The sequence below is a fragment of the Lagopus leucura genome, unplaced genomic scaffold (genome assembly GCF_019238085.1).
Source record: "Lagopus leucura isolate 7727_CA_CO unplaced genomic scaffold, USGS_WTPT01 Super-Scaffold_100157, whole genome shotgun sequence".
NCBI classification, from domain to species: Eukaryota; Metazoa; Chordata; class Aves; order Galliformes; family Phasianidae; genus Lagopus; species Lagopus leucura.
The window spans coordinates 41,531,953-41,548,001 of NW_024962334.1; the positions used below are offsets into that span (position 1 = coordinate 41,531,953).

The 16,049-nt window shown below is 36.7% G+C and overlaps 1 protein-coding gene across 1 annotated transcript in view; it reads left to right on the plus strand.

Moving 5' to 3' along the window:
* Positions 1 to 13,506, plus strand: part of NCAPG2 (non-SMC condensin II complex subunit G2) — a 34,210-nt gene extending 20,704 nt beyond the window's left edge. The window contains exons 14-28 of the mRNA XM_042888807.1: positions 173 to 395; positions 880 to 989; positions 1,461 to 1,634; positions 2,846 to 2,916; positions 3,199 to 3,352; positions 3,525 to 3,698; positions 4,161 to 4,277; positions 4,382 to 4,525; positions 5,597 to 5,696; positions 6,326 to 6,510; positions 7,319 to 7,462; positions 8,599 to 8,702; positions 9,575 to 9,672; positions 10,092 to 10,194; positions 13,274 to 13,506. Of these exons, the coding sequence (XP_042744741.1) occupies positions 173 to 395; positions 880 to 989; positions 1,461 to 1,634; positions 2,846 to 2,916; positions 3,199 to 3,352; positions 3,525 to 3,698; positions 4,161 to 4,277; positions 4,382 to 4,525; positions 5,597 to 5,696; positions 6,326 to 6,510; positions 7,319 to 7,462; positions 8,599 to 8,702; positions 9,575 to 9,672; positions 10,092 to 10,194; positions 13,274 to 13,325 (1,953 nt within the window). The 3' untranslated portion in view covers positions 13,326 to 13,506. The remainder of the gene's footprint in view (positions 1 to 172; positions 396 to 879; positions 990 to 1,460; positions 1,635 to 2,845; positions 2,917 to 3,198; positions 3,353 to 3,524; positions 3,699 to 4,160; positions 4,278 to 4,381; positions 4,526 to 5,596; positions 5,697 to 6,325; positions 6,511 to 7,318; positions 7,463 to 8,598; positions 8,703 to 9,574; positions 9,673 to 10,091; positions 10,195 to 13,273) is intronic.
* The last annotated feature ends 2,543 nt before the right edge of the window (positions 13,507 to 16,049 follow it).

The following is a 16,049-nucleotide window of genomic DNA, read 5'->3' on the forward strand; positions in this document are numbered from 1 at the left end:
GTGACAGGAATATGGGACTTCAAGTGCACGCTGGTATTTCTGGAAAATGTAAAACATACCTGCTTTTCTGTAAATGCTCTTGGTGTTTATTGAGGCTTGATGTGTGGAGAACTGCAAACGTGCTCCATTTACTTATTTTAATTCCATTAATATCTTTACTCACTTTTTCAAGTTCTGGAAGATCTGTCCCATGGAGCACCTCCTGGCTCGCCTCGAGGTTGATTCGCGGCCCGTGTCGCGGCGCATTGTCAATCTCTTATTCAACTCCTTCCTGCCTGTGAACCAGCCTGAGGATGTGTGGTGTGAGCGCTGTGTTACTTTGATCCAGATGAATTCAGCAGCAGCTAGAAAGTTCTATCAATATGCTTATGAGTATACTGCTCCCACTAATATAGGTAAAGCACAAAACATTTTGAGTCTTCTATAGAAAATGGAACTAAGCGAGATGAGCTCCGCATTAGGGAACGCAACGGTTAGATTGCTGCCTATAACTAATAGTTGGAATGCACATTAGAGGAGATGTGTTACTGGGTATAGTTCATGAAAACAATAGCTATGCCAGACAGATGTAGGAATTGTAGAAGCTTCCTCTGATTCTGCTTTGATTTTTTTTTTCTTTGAATAGATGTTTTTAACATTGAAGTTACAGAATCTGATGATAATGTTGGCTGTTTCTTCTTCATTTTTGAGTATATAAAACATTTGTCCATTTTTCCACTTTTGTTTACCAGGAAATTTGGTATGTTTTTTTCTAGCTATTTCTGCTTCTGTTGCCTGCTCTTCAGAATAGCTATCTAACATTATACTAAGAAGCATTTACTAATGACGTTCTTAAGAAGTAGTACACATCTGATTTATTCTTATCATATTTAAATGTAGCTAAATTGATGCTAACTATTCGACGCTGCTTGAATGCCTGCATCCAGAAAGCAGTGAAAGAGAGTTTTGATGATGATGGTGAAGATGAAGGTGAAAAGGAGAACCTAAGTGTAAGATACACCATTTTATGATAAGTTCTGGTAATGTTTGTGGTGCTGGATTTCAGATATAGGCAGTTAATGGTGTGAGAGAAATCTGAAGGAGGGCATTTAGACATCTGTGGAGTTGGAAGGAGAAAACCACTACTGTGGTATTTTCATGGCCTGAAATACTAGAAATTTCATGCAGTACACAGAATAAGCTAGAAGGCATGTGGAGCATACTTAGAATGAATATTTCTCACATTTCACTCTTTATTACGTTTGTTTGATTTTGTTTGAAATGTTTAAAAAATGTATTGTAGCGGGATGACTCAAGTTATGTGTAGCTTCATGTGAATGAATCGTGGAGCTGATGCTTTACAATAAGCACAACACCTCTGAGACACGAATGTAAGAATTTTCAGTGTTTTGAAACTTTATTTTAACGTAAATTCGTTTATTAGAACATAGCAGGTAATATCATCTGTGTTTGTATTTCAGGTGTTGAATGATGTGCTGTCAATAAATGACATGGCCAGCATGGCGAGTTTATTGGAGATTACAGTGATTCTCTGGAGAAGTATTCACAAAGCGTTGGATCACAATGAAGATGCCAAAGATTACACCATCAGAAAATTTGCTTCTGTACTTCCTGAGTATTTAAAAGTATTTAAGGTAAATAAAGCCTGGATTTAAACTTAGATTTTCCTGTCACTGCTCCAGTATTTCCCTCTGATGTTGTTCTGTTGTGTGTCTTATCTATTTTCATGGTATTAAGTATGTTTTGTTGCTGTAAACAATAGCAAGTTCCTAGAAATTGCATCAGTGAGAAAAGCCATCCTCTAGTTCCAGATCTGATGAATTAATTGTTAACACAGATACTTATGCACTAAGTTGTTCTGCTTGTACTGCTTTTTGTAGGACTATTCTGTTCTTGAAGTTTTTTAATCTTCTGGAAATCAATCACTGCAAAATACTCTTTTTGTAGATGAGAGTCGACATGTTTTTGTACTTCCTTCCTCCAGACCCTTTCACCACTATCACTTATTATTATGATCCAGTTTCTCTTCAGCTGCTGGAACAGCTGAAACAGCTGAGGCTCATTTGTTACTTTCTTGTGATTGTCTTCTGATAATTGGATTCTACTCTCTAACAGTCTTTTGATTCTGGCTATTTAACAACATTCAAACCAGCTTAGATAATCAGAGAGTGAAAAGCTGTTCATTTCTACATAATGTTCTGCAGTACGGATCTACCAAATATTCTTTCTACCCTGGAAACATTTGGATTTGTCAACGACGTTCCAAACCTTTTTTTTGGTAGAGGGTGTAATGTCCCTCCTCTGAAGTTCTGGTCACCAGGCAAGACATCCAGCCTTAGCTAGCCTAGCTCTTGAGTGATATTCTTACAGTGAGTGAGCAGCTTGCATCTAAAACAATCTGTCATCAGGAGCTAATTTTCTAGGAGACTACAGGTTAAGGCAAGGTATCTCTTTCCTGAAAATCAGCATGCTTTTTTTTTTTGTAAATGTTATTTTAAAAATCATCTTTAAAAGATTTCAGCTCTTTAGATGTCTAAATGAATAATCATTTTGTTTGATAGTACTCACGAAGCAGGGACAACAGATACATTATTTCTAAGCAGTTTGTCACACCGGTCAGTTTCTGTGCCTCTTATTTTGATGTTGTAACAACTTCTGGTGCATTTCTGTTACATTTCTTAGTTGCGGATTGTAAGCCATGTGATTTTTTTCTACTTCCATTTCTAGTGAAAAGAAAGAAATGCTTAAATTGCTATAATTTAATCATACTTTAAGTTATCTCTTAAATTTTGCATGGTGTCTGTATGTGTACATCATTGCAGTGTACTTTTTTTTTTTTTTATAGGATGACCGTTGCACAACTCCATTGGTTATTCTGGCATCCTTTATGCCCCCTGCTGCTATTCCTACTTTCAGGTACTATTTTTAGATCCAAAAATGTGAGTGACACTCATTGGCTGTTAATTTTTTCCCAAGCTGACATTTTAAGCGCCCATTTTGATAAATTGGATAATTTGGGTAAACTTGGATAAAATAATCTGCTAAATAAATGTACTGAGTTAATAGAATCTGTGTGGTGTAAACGTATCTTTGAGCCACCTGTGTGTCTCTCTTGGTTGATCTTCTTTGAATAATTTCTACAGTAATGAATGTGAAGTTAACACATCTTTTTCCTTCCTTTTTTCTTTTTAATCTAAGCTGTGGTGTGATCTCCAAACTCAGAAACATTGACAGTGGAGCTGACCAAAGCAAATACTCTACCCTGATAGACTGTATGTGTCGCTGGGGTCAAGTGGGTCATGTGTTGGAACTGGCCTGTGACTGGCTGTCAGACATGCTAACCCCAAAAAAGGTATGCAGACGTCAAGGAATTGATGCACTGTTCCTTTGTTGTTGGTTGGTTTGTTTGTTTTTTCTTTAATGAGCAGCTTCTTTCATGCTGTATTTTCCTTCTTTGGAATTAATTGTAAAAATGGTAAAATACTACCTGTACCTTTCTAATGTTGTGCTTCTTTCTCCTTTAGAATGTTAAAACATCGGAACGGCGCGTACGTATCCATGTGACACATGAATCGAAGCCAGAATTAGCACTTGATTACATTGAATATTTATTGACTCATCCTGTCAATCGTGGTTGCCTCCTCTCCGTTCCTAAAAAGAAACTGAACCATCTTCTGAAAGTTCTCAGTGCTGCTAAGGTAGTGTTGTCCTTACCACAAGCCATGCTTATAAAAGAGTGCATTATATGATTGCCTTACATTAAACTCTGCGAATACAGAAGTAGATTTTGTTACAGCTTTTTCCCCTTCTACTTCAGACAAATATTGTAAACTAGAAGTACATTAGTTCAGAATTGTTTATTGGTAGCAAATTTTAATTGCTTTTTCACTTGTAGGTGCCTCTAATTTGTGTGATCCAGTGTTGAGCATTTTTAAGGAACCTGACTTTCAGAGTGTACGTGTAAGGAATAGTTTGAAAATGGGTTCCAGCATTCCAAAATGAAAATACTTGAAATGATGCTCCTTGGTTTTGTCTTTTTTTTTTTTTTTTTTTTTTTCCTTATTTTAAAATCTTCTGTTTAAAAGTGTTGAGGAAAAGACTACACAACTTTTTTTGAAAGGTTTTTCTGGCAAATATAAATGTCAGCTTTGGTATTTCAGGAGATTCTTGGCTCAGTTCTGAAAACAGCTGATACAAATCGTGGTAGCTGCAATCAAAGAACTGGCTTAAGAGCCTTCAGCCTATGTTGCAGGTTGAGTATTCATCTTCAAAACAAGGTACGTTTATACTTTTTTAGTATAAGCAGGACTTCAAGCTGACAGTATAAGGAAATTCCAGAAGAATTAGAAAACGTTTATAAACTTCTGTTTCTGTTTTCCAGTTTTCTGAAGAAGGAAAAGATTATCTGTCACATCTGCAGGAGACAGGGGCTTGGGTAGAAAGTCACGTTTTACCTTATATACTAGCAACTGAACAAGAGGATGGAATTGCAAAACAGAGTAATGTTCCTGAATTAATTATCCAGGTTAGAGCTCTCTTCTCACATAAATCAAACTGCTTGCAGCCAAATAAGTGGTATATGTAAATTTCAGGTTTACAAACATTGTTATCCAAAATGCCCAGTGCACTATGCAGGATGATTTGGAAGCCAAGGAAGGTCATGTTACTGTGAAAGAGAGGATTTAAATCTAATCATATTGGCTTGCTTTGTTTCCTTCTTTCCTTTCCTTCCCGCTTTCCCAAAAGAAAAGGTAGAATTATACCCTGAGGAATTCAGCATACTTCATTCTGGTGCTGAGTACCAGAAAACATCTGTGAGAGTCAGCAGAGTGAGAAGTGGGAGTTGCCTGGGAATTTAATAGTAAGGAAGTGAGTCTTTTACTGACTTGGAGTCGCACTGCTGCAGCCAAATGACTTTTTGAAGGCTGTAAAGAGGCGTTAAGTAAGTGCTGTAGTCGTTCTTGGGACAGGTTAATTGTGTGTTTAATAAGCTATTGCCCCTTTTCAAAATGAAATAATTGGCACGCATACTGCTACTCTGGCTATCTGTCAGAAGTTGGCAGTCATAGGATTCAGTCTGATGAAAAGACAAGACACAAAATAAAGAATAAGTACCAGCGTTTCTAGAGTGTGTTTGATCAATTTCCCAGGTCTGAATGGAAATTGAAAATGAAAGTACTGATAAATAATAAAATAGGAAGTTATCAACTACAGAACTATCTGACATGCTGCTTGATGAGTCTGTAATAATGCTCCTTGTTAGTAGATACGTAGAAAGCATGTGATTAGGTAATGTTTAAGCAATTTTTTAATTGTCTGCTGTTGTATTTCCCTTGTGTGTCGCTTAACCAAGTGTAATTTTACCACTGAGCTGTGGATCTTTTCAAATTTTAGTCAAGGGAGAGAATATTGGGACAAACTTCAATCACAGTCTGCGTCTCTGAATGGCCCAGCTCATGTAAATGCAGGCTGGTTAAAAAAAAGATAATTAAATGGTTCCTTTGATTTCATATTTTTATTACTTCTCGCTACTACTGAACTGTTGCTTTATGTAATAATGTTGTTTTTTTTTTTAAATTTTGTATCTCTTTTCTAGGACTATCTGTCAGTCTGCAAAGATGTCATAATGGTTGGTCTCGGAAACGTCAAGTTTCAACTGTACTTTTTAGATGTGGCACTTTCAGTTATACAAACAGGTACAAAGTGTAGAGCTAACATCAACACCCCCATACACAATTAGGTGGCATGTTTTTATATTAACAGAGCTGTTATTCTTTTGCATTGTGGAATCTCTTTCTCAAAAAAAGCAGTGTTTTTAGTTGATGCACATGTCATTAATACAGTGAGAAGTAACAACAGCTTTTCAGCAAATGGAAAACAAGCAGAGAAGCTGTCCAGCATCTTACCATTGTTGATAACTAATGCTTTTTCCTTGCTGTTAAATTCCTGTTATATGATTGGGATATCACACAGTAGTATATGTACATAAATATTTGTGCACACTGATTTCATGTGTACATATATATATCTCCCTATCTTAAGAGACAAAATTGTAGTGCAATTTAAATTTGGCTGACATTTGGAAAGTTAAGTTGACAGCAGAGACAGAATTAAAGCTCAGTTCTTACGAATTTTTTGAAGGAATGCTGGATTTATACTCAACTAAATACTAATTGAAATACATGAAAAATTCAGCTGAAGGTGCTCAGAAACTAAATGCATCATCTAGGAAACTATAGCTGTTTGCGGTATGTGAGTTATTTGTAAATTTGTATCTAAAGAATATCTCATTTCAGTGTATATATCGTGGTATTTATCTCTTTAGCCAGGGGTGGCTTTTGTGCACCTGTGCTGCTGTGTGCACTAAAAGAAATTACTGAAGCTTCTGTGACTCAGAGCACTGAGGTGGATGAAGTAGCCCAGGTCCTCCATGCTGTACAGAGCATCTTCCAGAAGGTTTTAGAATGTGTTGCAAGCAGAGTCAAGGAACAGAATGGAGAAGGGATTCAGGTATTACTCTTAACATCACTACCTGTGTGCAAATGAATCCATACTTTTACTCAAATGCAATGTGATGTTACACTTTGAAGTTGTTACTCCATTCAACATCTGATTTATATTTTCAGTAAGTTTTTCTAATATTGTTTCCCCATCTCCATTAGTTTTGTTTTTTTTTTTTAACCAGTCTTGGTCTTGTGGCAGAATTGCTAGTAATCCAGAGAACAGTGTGTTATGTTGCCTATGATCTACACTACAAATAATCTACCGTACCAGTGACCTACCTGTGACACTGTTAGGTCATAGGTTAGATACACTATTAACCTTGTCAGTGAAAATGGACTCAATCCTGAGCAAAGGTTTTGGTCATATATATTCTGATCTTGGGAGAGATGAGAAATTATGGCTATTTTATGATTGTTTCAGCTTGAACTACAAAAGCTTCGGGAAAATGTCCCGAAGTTCTTCAGACCATCCTATCTTCACAGAAAATTCAGCTTCTTGAGTTTTATAGCAAAGAAGATAATAGTAAGATAGACAGATCACAGTGGAAAACATGATCTGCTTATTAGAGCTTTTGAAATATGGGTGTTTTGTTTTGTTTTTTTTGTTCAATCATTGTTTTGTTTGCTTTTTTTCTGAAACCTGTGAGTAGACTTCTGATCTTTGTTACTGCTTTCCCTCCTGATCCCAAGTGAGCAGAATACCACAGTGACTTTCAGGGTGTCACCTGCACTTCTCTGCAGACAGCAGTTTGCTGAAATATTTTAATCATTTTCATGCAATCTCAAGCAGCTGATCTGTTTGTCTTTGCTTTCAGTTGATTCAGTCTGTTCAAACACCTCTCGGAGATTTCTTACACGCAGTCCAATGCTGGCATTCACTTTGCCCTGCAGTTCACCAGAGTGTGTTCTCCACTCTCCTAGCTGCAATACTGGCAGAGATAAAGTATACACTACAGGAGGTAAAGTTAATGCTGATTGCTTTTTAAAGGTTATACTGGAAGTAGAAAGCTGCATTCAGAAAATGTGTTTTTCCTACTGCAGATGAAGATTTTGTGTGTTATGGCATGGAACAAATAGGATGTTTTATTTGCCATAATTTGATCCTACAATGCATCTCTCGGGTTTACAAACACATGTATGATGCCTGTCCTGAAACTTGGTTCAGTATCTGATTCTTGCAGAAAATTTTAGAAGTCAGACAGTGTTGGGGGTAAACAACAAGGTCTTTTTTGAGAACTTCTTTGTCTGTGTATTTGTACTGAGTCTGGCTCTGGAGGAGTTAACTTCGTTCATAGCAGCCTGTACGCTGCTGTGGTTTGCACTTGAGTTTAAAACAGTATTGGTGGTACACCAGCAAGTTTTGGCTGTTGGTAAGCAGTGTTTGCACAGTGTCAGGACTCCCTCAGCCAAGATACTGACACTGACTGACCACAGGCAGGCACGCTTCAGACCGATTATGTGCTCAGCACAGTTCATGGGAAGCAGGAGGAAGAAGGGTCATTTGTGGTTATGGCACTTGTCTTTCTAAGCAACCATTATGGTCTCTGTCAGAAAGAGCCTCTTTTCAGCCTTGCTTTCCAGGAGGTGGCTTGATGTGTGCCTTCCAATTGAAAAAAGGGAATGAATTCTGTATTTTGCTGTACAGATATGTGCAGCTTTTGTTCCAGTAAATCAGAACTTGTGTTCTAACTAAATACTTGCCATACTATTCAGAATTTGATTCAAAAAGACTTAGCCTAAGGAATCACTGTTATCTAAGTTTAAGAAATTGTGGTATATACTTAAACATGAAGACACAAAGGATATTTATTTCTGTTCAGTATGCTGTGTTTATAGTGACCAGTCATAAGCTTGTACTCAGGCAAACTGTGGAGACTGTTTCCCACAATGCTGTTTACGTCGTTCAGTTTTAGCCTTTCAAATTTCATTTTTTGTTATTTAGGGCACTGCACAATTGATTTAAGGTGTTCAAACAATGCATGGGAATGTTGCCTTGAATTATTTAAGAATAAATTGCTTAATGTAATTACTGCAGTATAGGTTTGCCTGGATGTTTTCTGCATGTGTGTGAAGTTATTGACTGTTTCTTCTCTAGGCTTCCGGTGAAGAAGCTTTCACGATACCAAGGACAGTTTCAGACCTTCCGCCTCTTTCAAGCAGCTTAATGGCAATAATTATGAAGTCTGTTAATGTGGTCAGGTAAATGTTTCTTCATTAAGTTGTCCAAGGTTGTTAATAACATAGAACAGCTTATGTATATTCAATAATGTTTTAATTTCCGAATTCAAATAAATTATGAGAAACTGAAATTTCTTATTAAATTCACCTGCATGATTGTAATCTGAGAGATGCTGACTGGTGGGTTTTTTCTTTCTTTTTTTTTTTAAACGTCCAACAGTGCTTGTTTACAAGGCTGTTCATCTAACTGAGGTCTTTGACCAGACTTCTTTCCTCTTTTCATTCATAAGAAAGAATGGCTATATAAAATTCAAAACCTTTTTCAAGTTCTATATTTTGAGAGAAGAGTTCTTCACTCTTTTTTTTTTTTTTAATTTTTTTTTTAATTGGAAACACTTCCAATTTAATTTTTATGACATACACATTTTAGAATAAAATGTTAATTAAACTCTAGGTTGTAATTGAGCTACAAGCAGTGTTAGATTTAAGGACCTGAGTTGTTACTGGCAATCCACTGGAGTCATATAATGTATTTTAAACTTCACTGTAAATTGATTTTAGAAAGTTCACCATAAATCGTACTAATTACATTCCACTGGTTACAGTATTTTTTTCAGACTGTTCTTCCCAAAATACTCCACAAGCTCTAATTTCTCAGAAAAGCTACTTATTCTATGGGAAACCTTTTACTTTCTTCCCCAGCAATATATGAACTCAAACACGCTCACAGTCCCATAAGAAGCCTGCTGTTCTCCGTCACCCCATAAGCACACCTTTGCCCTACATGGTATCTTCTAAGCTGTGTTGGCAACATAGTGTAATCACAAGCTTGTTCTGTTCTATTTTGAAATAAACATGATTTAGAAAGTATATCTATGTTATTTTTTCCTTAGGTCATTTTTAAATGAATTACTGGAATGCATTCTATCTGAAGAAATTGAAGGGATTTTTAGTCTTACATCTGTGGTCTGCACTGTGATTGTAATTAAAGGTCAGTCAAACCAATTCTGTACTACATATGTGTGTGTGTATTAAAAAAATATAGTACTATATACTTTTTAATTTATTTATTGCTCGTATAATTTAATAAAACAATTCAGGTACGAAGGCATATCACTTGTACATGATGGTGTTAAGCTTTGGACTTAACAAGTTCTATAGCGAGTCAGAAAATATGACTGCTAACTCATGGGGTCCATCTCTATATTTGCTTGGCTGAAACACATAGTCATTAATCTAGGGCAGTGAAAACCTAGTCATATCTAATCTTTTTAAGTAGTCTTGTGGAGTGCTTTTTGTCTTTTTAAAAGACACTATGAAAATGTGCAAAAGGTTTTTGGGTTTGCTTTCTTTTATTTTGGTTAAGCAGTATTTTAGTCCAACATTTTAACATAATCCTATTTCAAATAGGTAAGCACAAAACATCACTTCTAAAAGATGTTGCACCTGTCATTCAGAGAAAGCTTATGACCTACAAGGAAGCTGCCACAGAAGAATTTAGCAGTACTGAAAGGTAAATTTGCTAAGGGGGGAATGACACTAACCTCTCCTATACCCTTTCTGTTGTGCTCTGTAATACAGCTGAAGCATTCTGAATGATCACACGTTTTAAAATAGGGGGTAAAAACCTTGTGAGACACTGAGTTCAGCACAGTATCAAATTTCCTATCCACGCATTTTGCTGTGATTGCAATCTTCACATATTTTAGTTTTAGTTTCGTTTTTTTTTTTTGGCGGGGGGGGAGCATTTAATTTAAATGTGTTATGACTTAATCCCATATATTGCAGTATTCACAAGACTTCACAGTAGTGACTGCTGCTTGGGATCTTGTTTTAGCTAGTTGTTGAAATGAGAACAAAGTTCTTTTGGTTGAGACATACCTTACAAACAAAATCAAGCAAAACTTAACAATTGTTTTTCTGTTAAGTTATATAATGCTGGGTTACCAAGTGTTATACCAAAATGTTTTTTAAAATGATGATTATATACTGGAAAGGAAAGGCTAGAAGCAAAGTATTGTGATTCACTCTGCAATTCTTTTAATCAAGAAAAGGGTGAGAATTTAAAGCATATCTTACCATGATTAAATAAATAGGCACATGAGAATGAATAATTGCTGCCACTTGAGTGCACTACCGACTATAAATTTCAGTAAGAACAGATAATTGCTTTATGAATGCATGTGAACCTCTCTGCCCCAGCCTGGAAGTTGGGGCAGGCAGAGAGCATAAGATACTACACAGTGCTTAGTTTTGTGATGTATGAATGGCTGCCTTACCATAAAAAGCCAGTTGCAGATAAAATCGTGAGCTTATGAATACAAACATGATGATGGGAAGTGTTCATAACAAGAATGTGAATTACACTATGATATCAAAAAATTGTGCAAAGCTCTGATCCAGCTTTTGAATTTGTGAGAATTAGAACTGTACAGTAAGAACACCCACAAATATGTTGGGTTGGTGGTTCTTTTTTTTTTTTTTTTTTACCCCTATCTGCAGAAAGTAAACAAATTCATGTTGGGAAAAGGTCAGGAGAAAGTTCTTCAATGATAAGGTTTTCTAGGATTAATTTATAGTGTTTGTGCTCTTAGATAGGCTTTATATCTGAACAGGCTGGGCCTGTAGTGTTGCCTACAAGCCATTTTTAGTGCTCTATCACACTGTGCTCATGTATAATTACAGTGGCGTTATGCAGTCTGAAACGTGCACTGTTCTTTGTAAACTTGTTAGGATTGTGTTTTCCCACTTTGCTTACTAAACCCAAAAATACGAATTATGGAATGCTGCAAGTTAGATGTTTGATGGTTACTTTGTGCCCGATGCTACAAACACGTGGTGTTGCACTGATGCTAAAACTTGTTGCTGTGTTTTAACTAACAGTTCATAGTATTCATAATATTACCACTTTCTTCTGTCGTAGTAACTTTGGTGGATTGCTTTATTTAATGCCCAGGTATAATAGGAAATGGTGAGATGCTTTAATTTCCCAAGAGACCTGACATTCTGCACCAACATCTTAAACTTAGAAGCAATCTATTACATATTAATGAAAAAAGAAATAGGTGAAAACCTGTCTGGTGGAGTACTTAAGGTGCTGTCGTTAAGCAAGGAATTGTTACACTAATTTAGAAGCAAAACTTTTCATTATAAATTAGTCTTCCCTCCTCAGCTGAGCTAGCAGTTTAAGAAGGCCCTGTGGGTCTAATATTGCTGTTCAGTGCACTTTAAAATTCTGGACAGCATACTGTATATTGAGAGAATTTCCTCAAGAGTAATAGCACACACATTAATTTAGTTTATAAAATGCAGGTATTTATTTCAAGCAAAAAAAAAAAAAAGCTAATAAAGCTGCCAATGCAGTGATTTGGAGACTAGAGAAAAGCGTTCCATGCTCTTTGAAACAAATGTACTTTGAAATAGTACCTTTTTTCTTGGTATTCTGTAATTACTTTAATTAGCATCTCAGTATCTGGGTGCTAGGATTTAAACTGAGCAAACGAAGAATGAAATTTTTCTTTAGTATAATCACTTAGCTAGCTTCCCAGTTTCCTTTTTGTGCTCTCACTGCACCTATGAATAATGATTCTTGCATTGTTTTGTAACATAAATTTTTTGTAAGAGTTGTCTGCTACGTATCAGAAATGCAGCATTTCCTAACATCAAAGGCGATGTTTTCTCCTTTTAAAGGAGAAATATGTGACACCACCAGGGCCGTAGGAATTTGGGATGATCTGACAAGCAATATGCTGCTTTGTCTGTGGTATGTCTGGTCTTGGTGTTGCTTAATGAGTGCCCTCGTAAATATCTGACTAAATCTTGCTTCTCGAGTGTAAGTCTGTAACAACAGTAATAATAAAGTAGCATGAAGAATAAAGTTTATAGTGGTTAACACTGAGACCATGAAATAATGTTTTGGTAGAAGAGCAAAGTCCTTCTGTCTTTGTAGGGTATCGTGAAGCATTACTAGAAGTTATGTCAGAATGCAGCTACAAAGGCACCCCTGTGAGTGACAACTTCAGGGAATGTAAGAAAATAAAGAGGACCTTCCAAATGGAAGTTCCATAGCTGACTTTTGAGGCTGTTTAGGAGTAATGTGAAACAAGAGAATGAAAGTGACTAACATGGGTGCATATAAGGAAAAGACAGACTGCTCAGGCTGGAGGAAAAAAATGAGGAGAAAAATTACAAAGAGAAAAGAATGAGGGAGAAAGGAAAAATGAAAAGTGGTTTTAGAGTGAAGTAGCAGTTGAGTTGAAATTTGACTATTTCTGTTTAAAAAAGAGTAAAAATGCTGTGAGAGTTGATGCTTCTCAATCTGTATATTGAGATATTGAGAATGCTTGAATTGGCTTTGTAAATTAAACCAATTAGTTGTAAATTATAGCTAGAGATGGTCAGCAGGAAAATGGACAAGTTGAAGAAAAGCAGCTGTTTCAAAAGTGGTTTTGTAAAGGGATATTTAATTTTTTTAATGGAATAAGTTGTCAAAGAAATAGGGTAAAAAGAACTAGCTGTGCTCTTGCAATCAAGTAACTGAGGACTGATTTCAGCTGTCTAACTGTGTTATGCTTTGTTTTACGCTGTTTCAGAATAATGTATGAATCATCTCAGAAAATTTTGGATGAACTCCTGAATCCTTGACCATGTGGAAGCTGTTGTCATAAAATCTGAAAGGAGATATATTGTTTAAAGGAAAATATCATATTGTAAATTTATTAATAGCTAAGATTTATTTTCTGCTATTCTGTACAGTTAAAGCAGGCAAAAAGTATTTAAGTGTATATAGAAAACATGTGGTATTAAAGATTGCCAAAGACCTTTAAGAAGGTGGTTTTGTATAAAATTATGGGGAGGGGGAGGGTAAAAATCACAATTATCATTTGTCTGATAAGAACAAGATAGTATCTCATACTTTGGGACTGAGACAGCACGCAACCTCAGACCCTGGGAAATTCTCAGAGAATGTTCATGTCAAAGCACGTGAAGTACAACAAAGTGTTTGGATACTGCCATCATGAATGCACAAAAAGCAAATTCTTCTTGGCCAATCACGTTTCCTTCCTTTTTGTGGATGAAATAAGAGCAGAAGATGTCAACTTTCCTGTCCTTAGAAAGACTGTTAACAGAGACTTACAGTATATATTTGTGGCCAAGTTGGAGAGAGAGGGACTGTGCTGGATGAGCTACATGTAGAGTGGAGGACTGCCTGGCCACTCAGGGTTTAACAATAATGGTGCTGTGAAGTCCTACTGATGGCATTCCTCAAGGCACACACCGTTGTTCCCAATGCTGTTCAATGTTTTCATTGAAAGTCTTTAGCAGGGAATGAAATGCAAATTGCCAGGTGCCAGCACCTTGGGAGCAGTGGTTGAAACAGTTGAGGGGTAATGTTGTCCAGCTCAGTAGCAACCTGACCAATGGACATGGAAAACATCAAATCTTGTAGAGTTCAGCCCTGACACACGCAAAGTTCTCTACCTGCAATGGACAAATCCCATACCACAGCAGAAGAGCAATTTCATTGCTGTCTTCACCTACGTGATGAGGATTATGAAAAGACTTTTCTCAAAAGTACAAATCAAGAAGACACAAGGCAGCGGACAGAAGCTGCAGCAAGAGAAACTGGACACATGAAAGTATTTTCCTGATCAAAGTGAAACAAAATGGAAAAGGGGCACCAGAAAGACAGTGCAAGATCCATCCTTAGAGATGACAAGAACTCGATTGGCCATTGTGATGTAATTTTGAAGTTACTCCTGCCTGAGCTGGGGATTGGACTGAATTATCTCTCAAGTTAAATAAGTTTAATTGCTTTGTATTTGGCTCTTTTTACAAATTAATGCCACAGGCGATGCAGACGTGTAAGCCACTTGCTTTGCTTTTCAATGTGAACAGATGCTCTCTCGAAACTAGTAATAGTGTTGACTGCAGAATGTTATTTTGCCTTAACTGAGGCATATATAAATCAGATGTCTAAGTTCACAATGCAATGTTTTTGCCTGTTTTAGAAGTAAGCCTACTAGGCAGCCCCAGAAACTGATTCAAGCAGGGACTGAAAAGATGGCAGTGACTGTCTTAGACTTGGATATCTAATGGTTGTTTACAAAGGGGGACAGGATGCTTCCCGTTTAGTGCCTGTACAAATGGCTCATTGACATCCCTGGTGCTACTGAGTGGCACTGACACTGAAATTAGCAAATTTACCTAAATGAAGTCAGACTTAATTCTTGATTAGGATCTGAGCACAGTGCTCTTCCCCCATCTCTCTAACCAGACATCTTTGTAGTCAATCTTCTATGTAGAAGCTGATTTAACTGGAATGTTGATACTTAAAAATAATCACATCCTTAATAAACTGTCAGACTTTGCAACAGGAAAGTCAGCTTATGGAGAGGTGAATTCCAGATTTACTTTCTCCACAACAGTAGCCTGAGCCAGAAAGACATGCTGCCACAGCAGGTAGCTGTAGGTCTGCCAACTGTTTATCTATCAACATCTTTATAAAAACTGGGTGTCCTTTGGCCTTCGTTCTTCTACATCTGCTAACATGCAGGTGTTCCTGTAATGACCTTTTAAATCTTCTCATTATACAAATTAGTTAATGAATATGTAAATCACCGTGGATTTTCCTTTTGCTTTTCAGTCTTTCACTATTTGCTCATATTAGAAGAGTTACTGCCTTTTTATTCTCAGTCTATAACACTGCTTTTTGAGTTGTATCTTTTTCTTCTTGATGGACTACCTGTTACAGACTCAGTAATAGATCCTGAAATACAGATAACTGCCAACAGCAGAAATTATTCTAAAGAACTTGGAGGTGATATTGCCAGGAAGGGTAAGAAATCTTAAAGGTGAACCTTTGTCTTCTTGGTGGCTGATGCTCCAAGGGGATGAAATAGTTCTGTGGTAGCAGTGCTGCTGGTCTATAGATCTCGGGATCCAATCCAGCTCTGTTATAGCTCCTCTCATGGGTGAAAAACCACTGGCTTTCTGCAACACAAGCACTGATCTCTGAATTCCTTGTGACAAAATCTGTCATGTGCTTTCTCCTTGAGTCTTCATAAATATTCCAACAGTTTAGTCAGATTTAATTTGCAATGAGAGCACTGAATAAAGTTTTGTCAAGTTGTTACATCCTTACACTTTTCTTGTTTTCAAGATATAAATAAAGTGTATATTTCTTAAGCTTCATTAATTTTTTGAAACCTGTAAATCAGATGTGTTTTACCTTACTGATTGAAAGTGCCTTTGCAGTACTGCTGGGGCAGAGGGACTGATCTTTGCTTATTGCTGTGGGGTGACTGATATTGAGAAGAGTTTATTTGGCTGTCTATACTATCAAAACTGGATGTCATAGAACTTCCC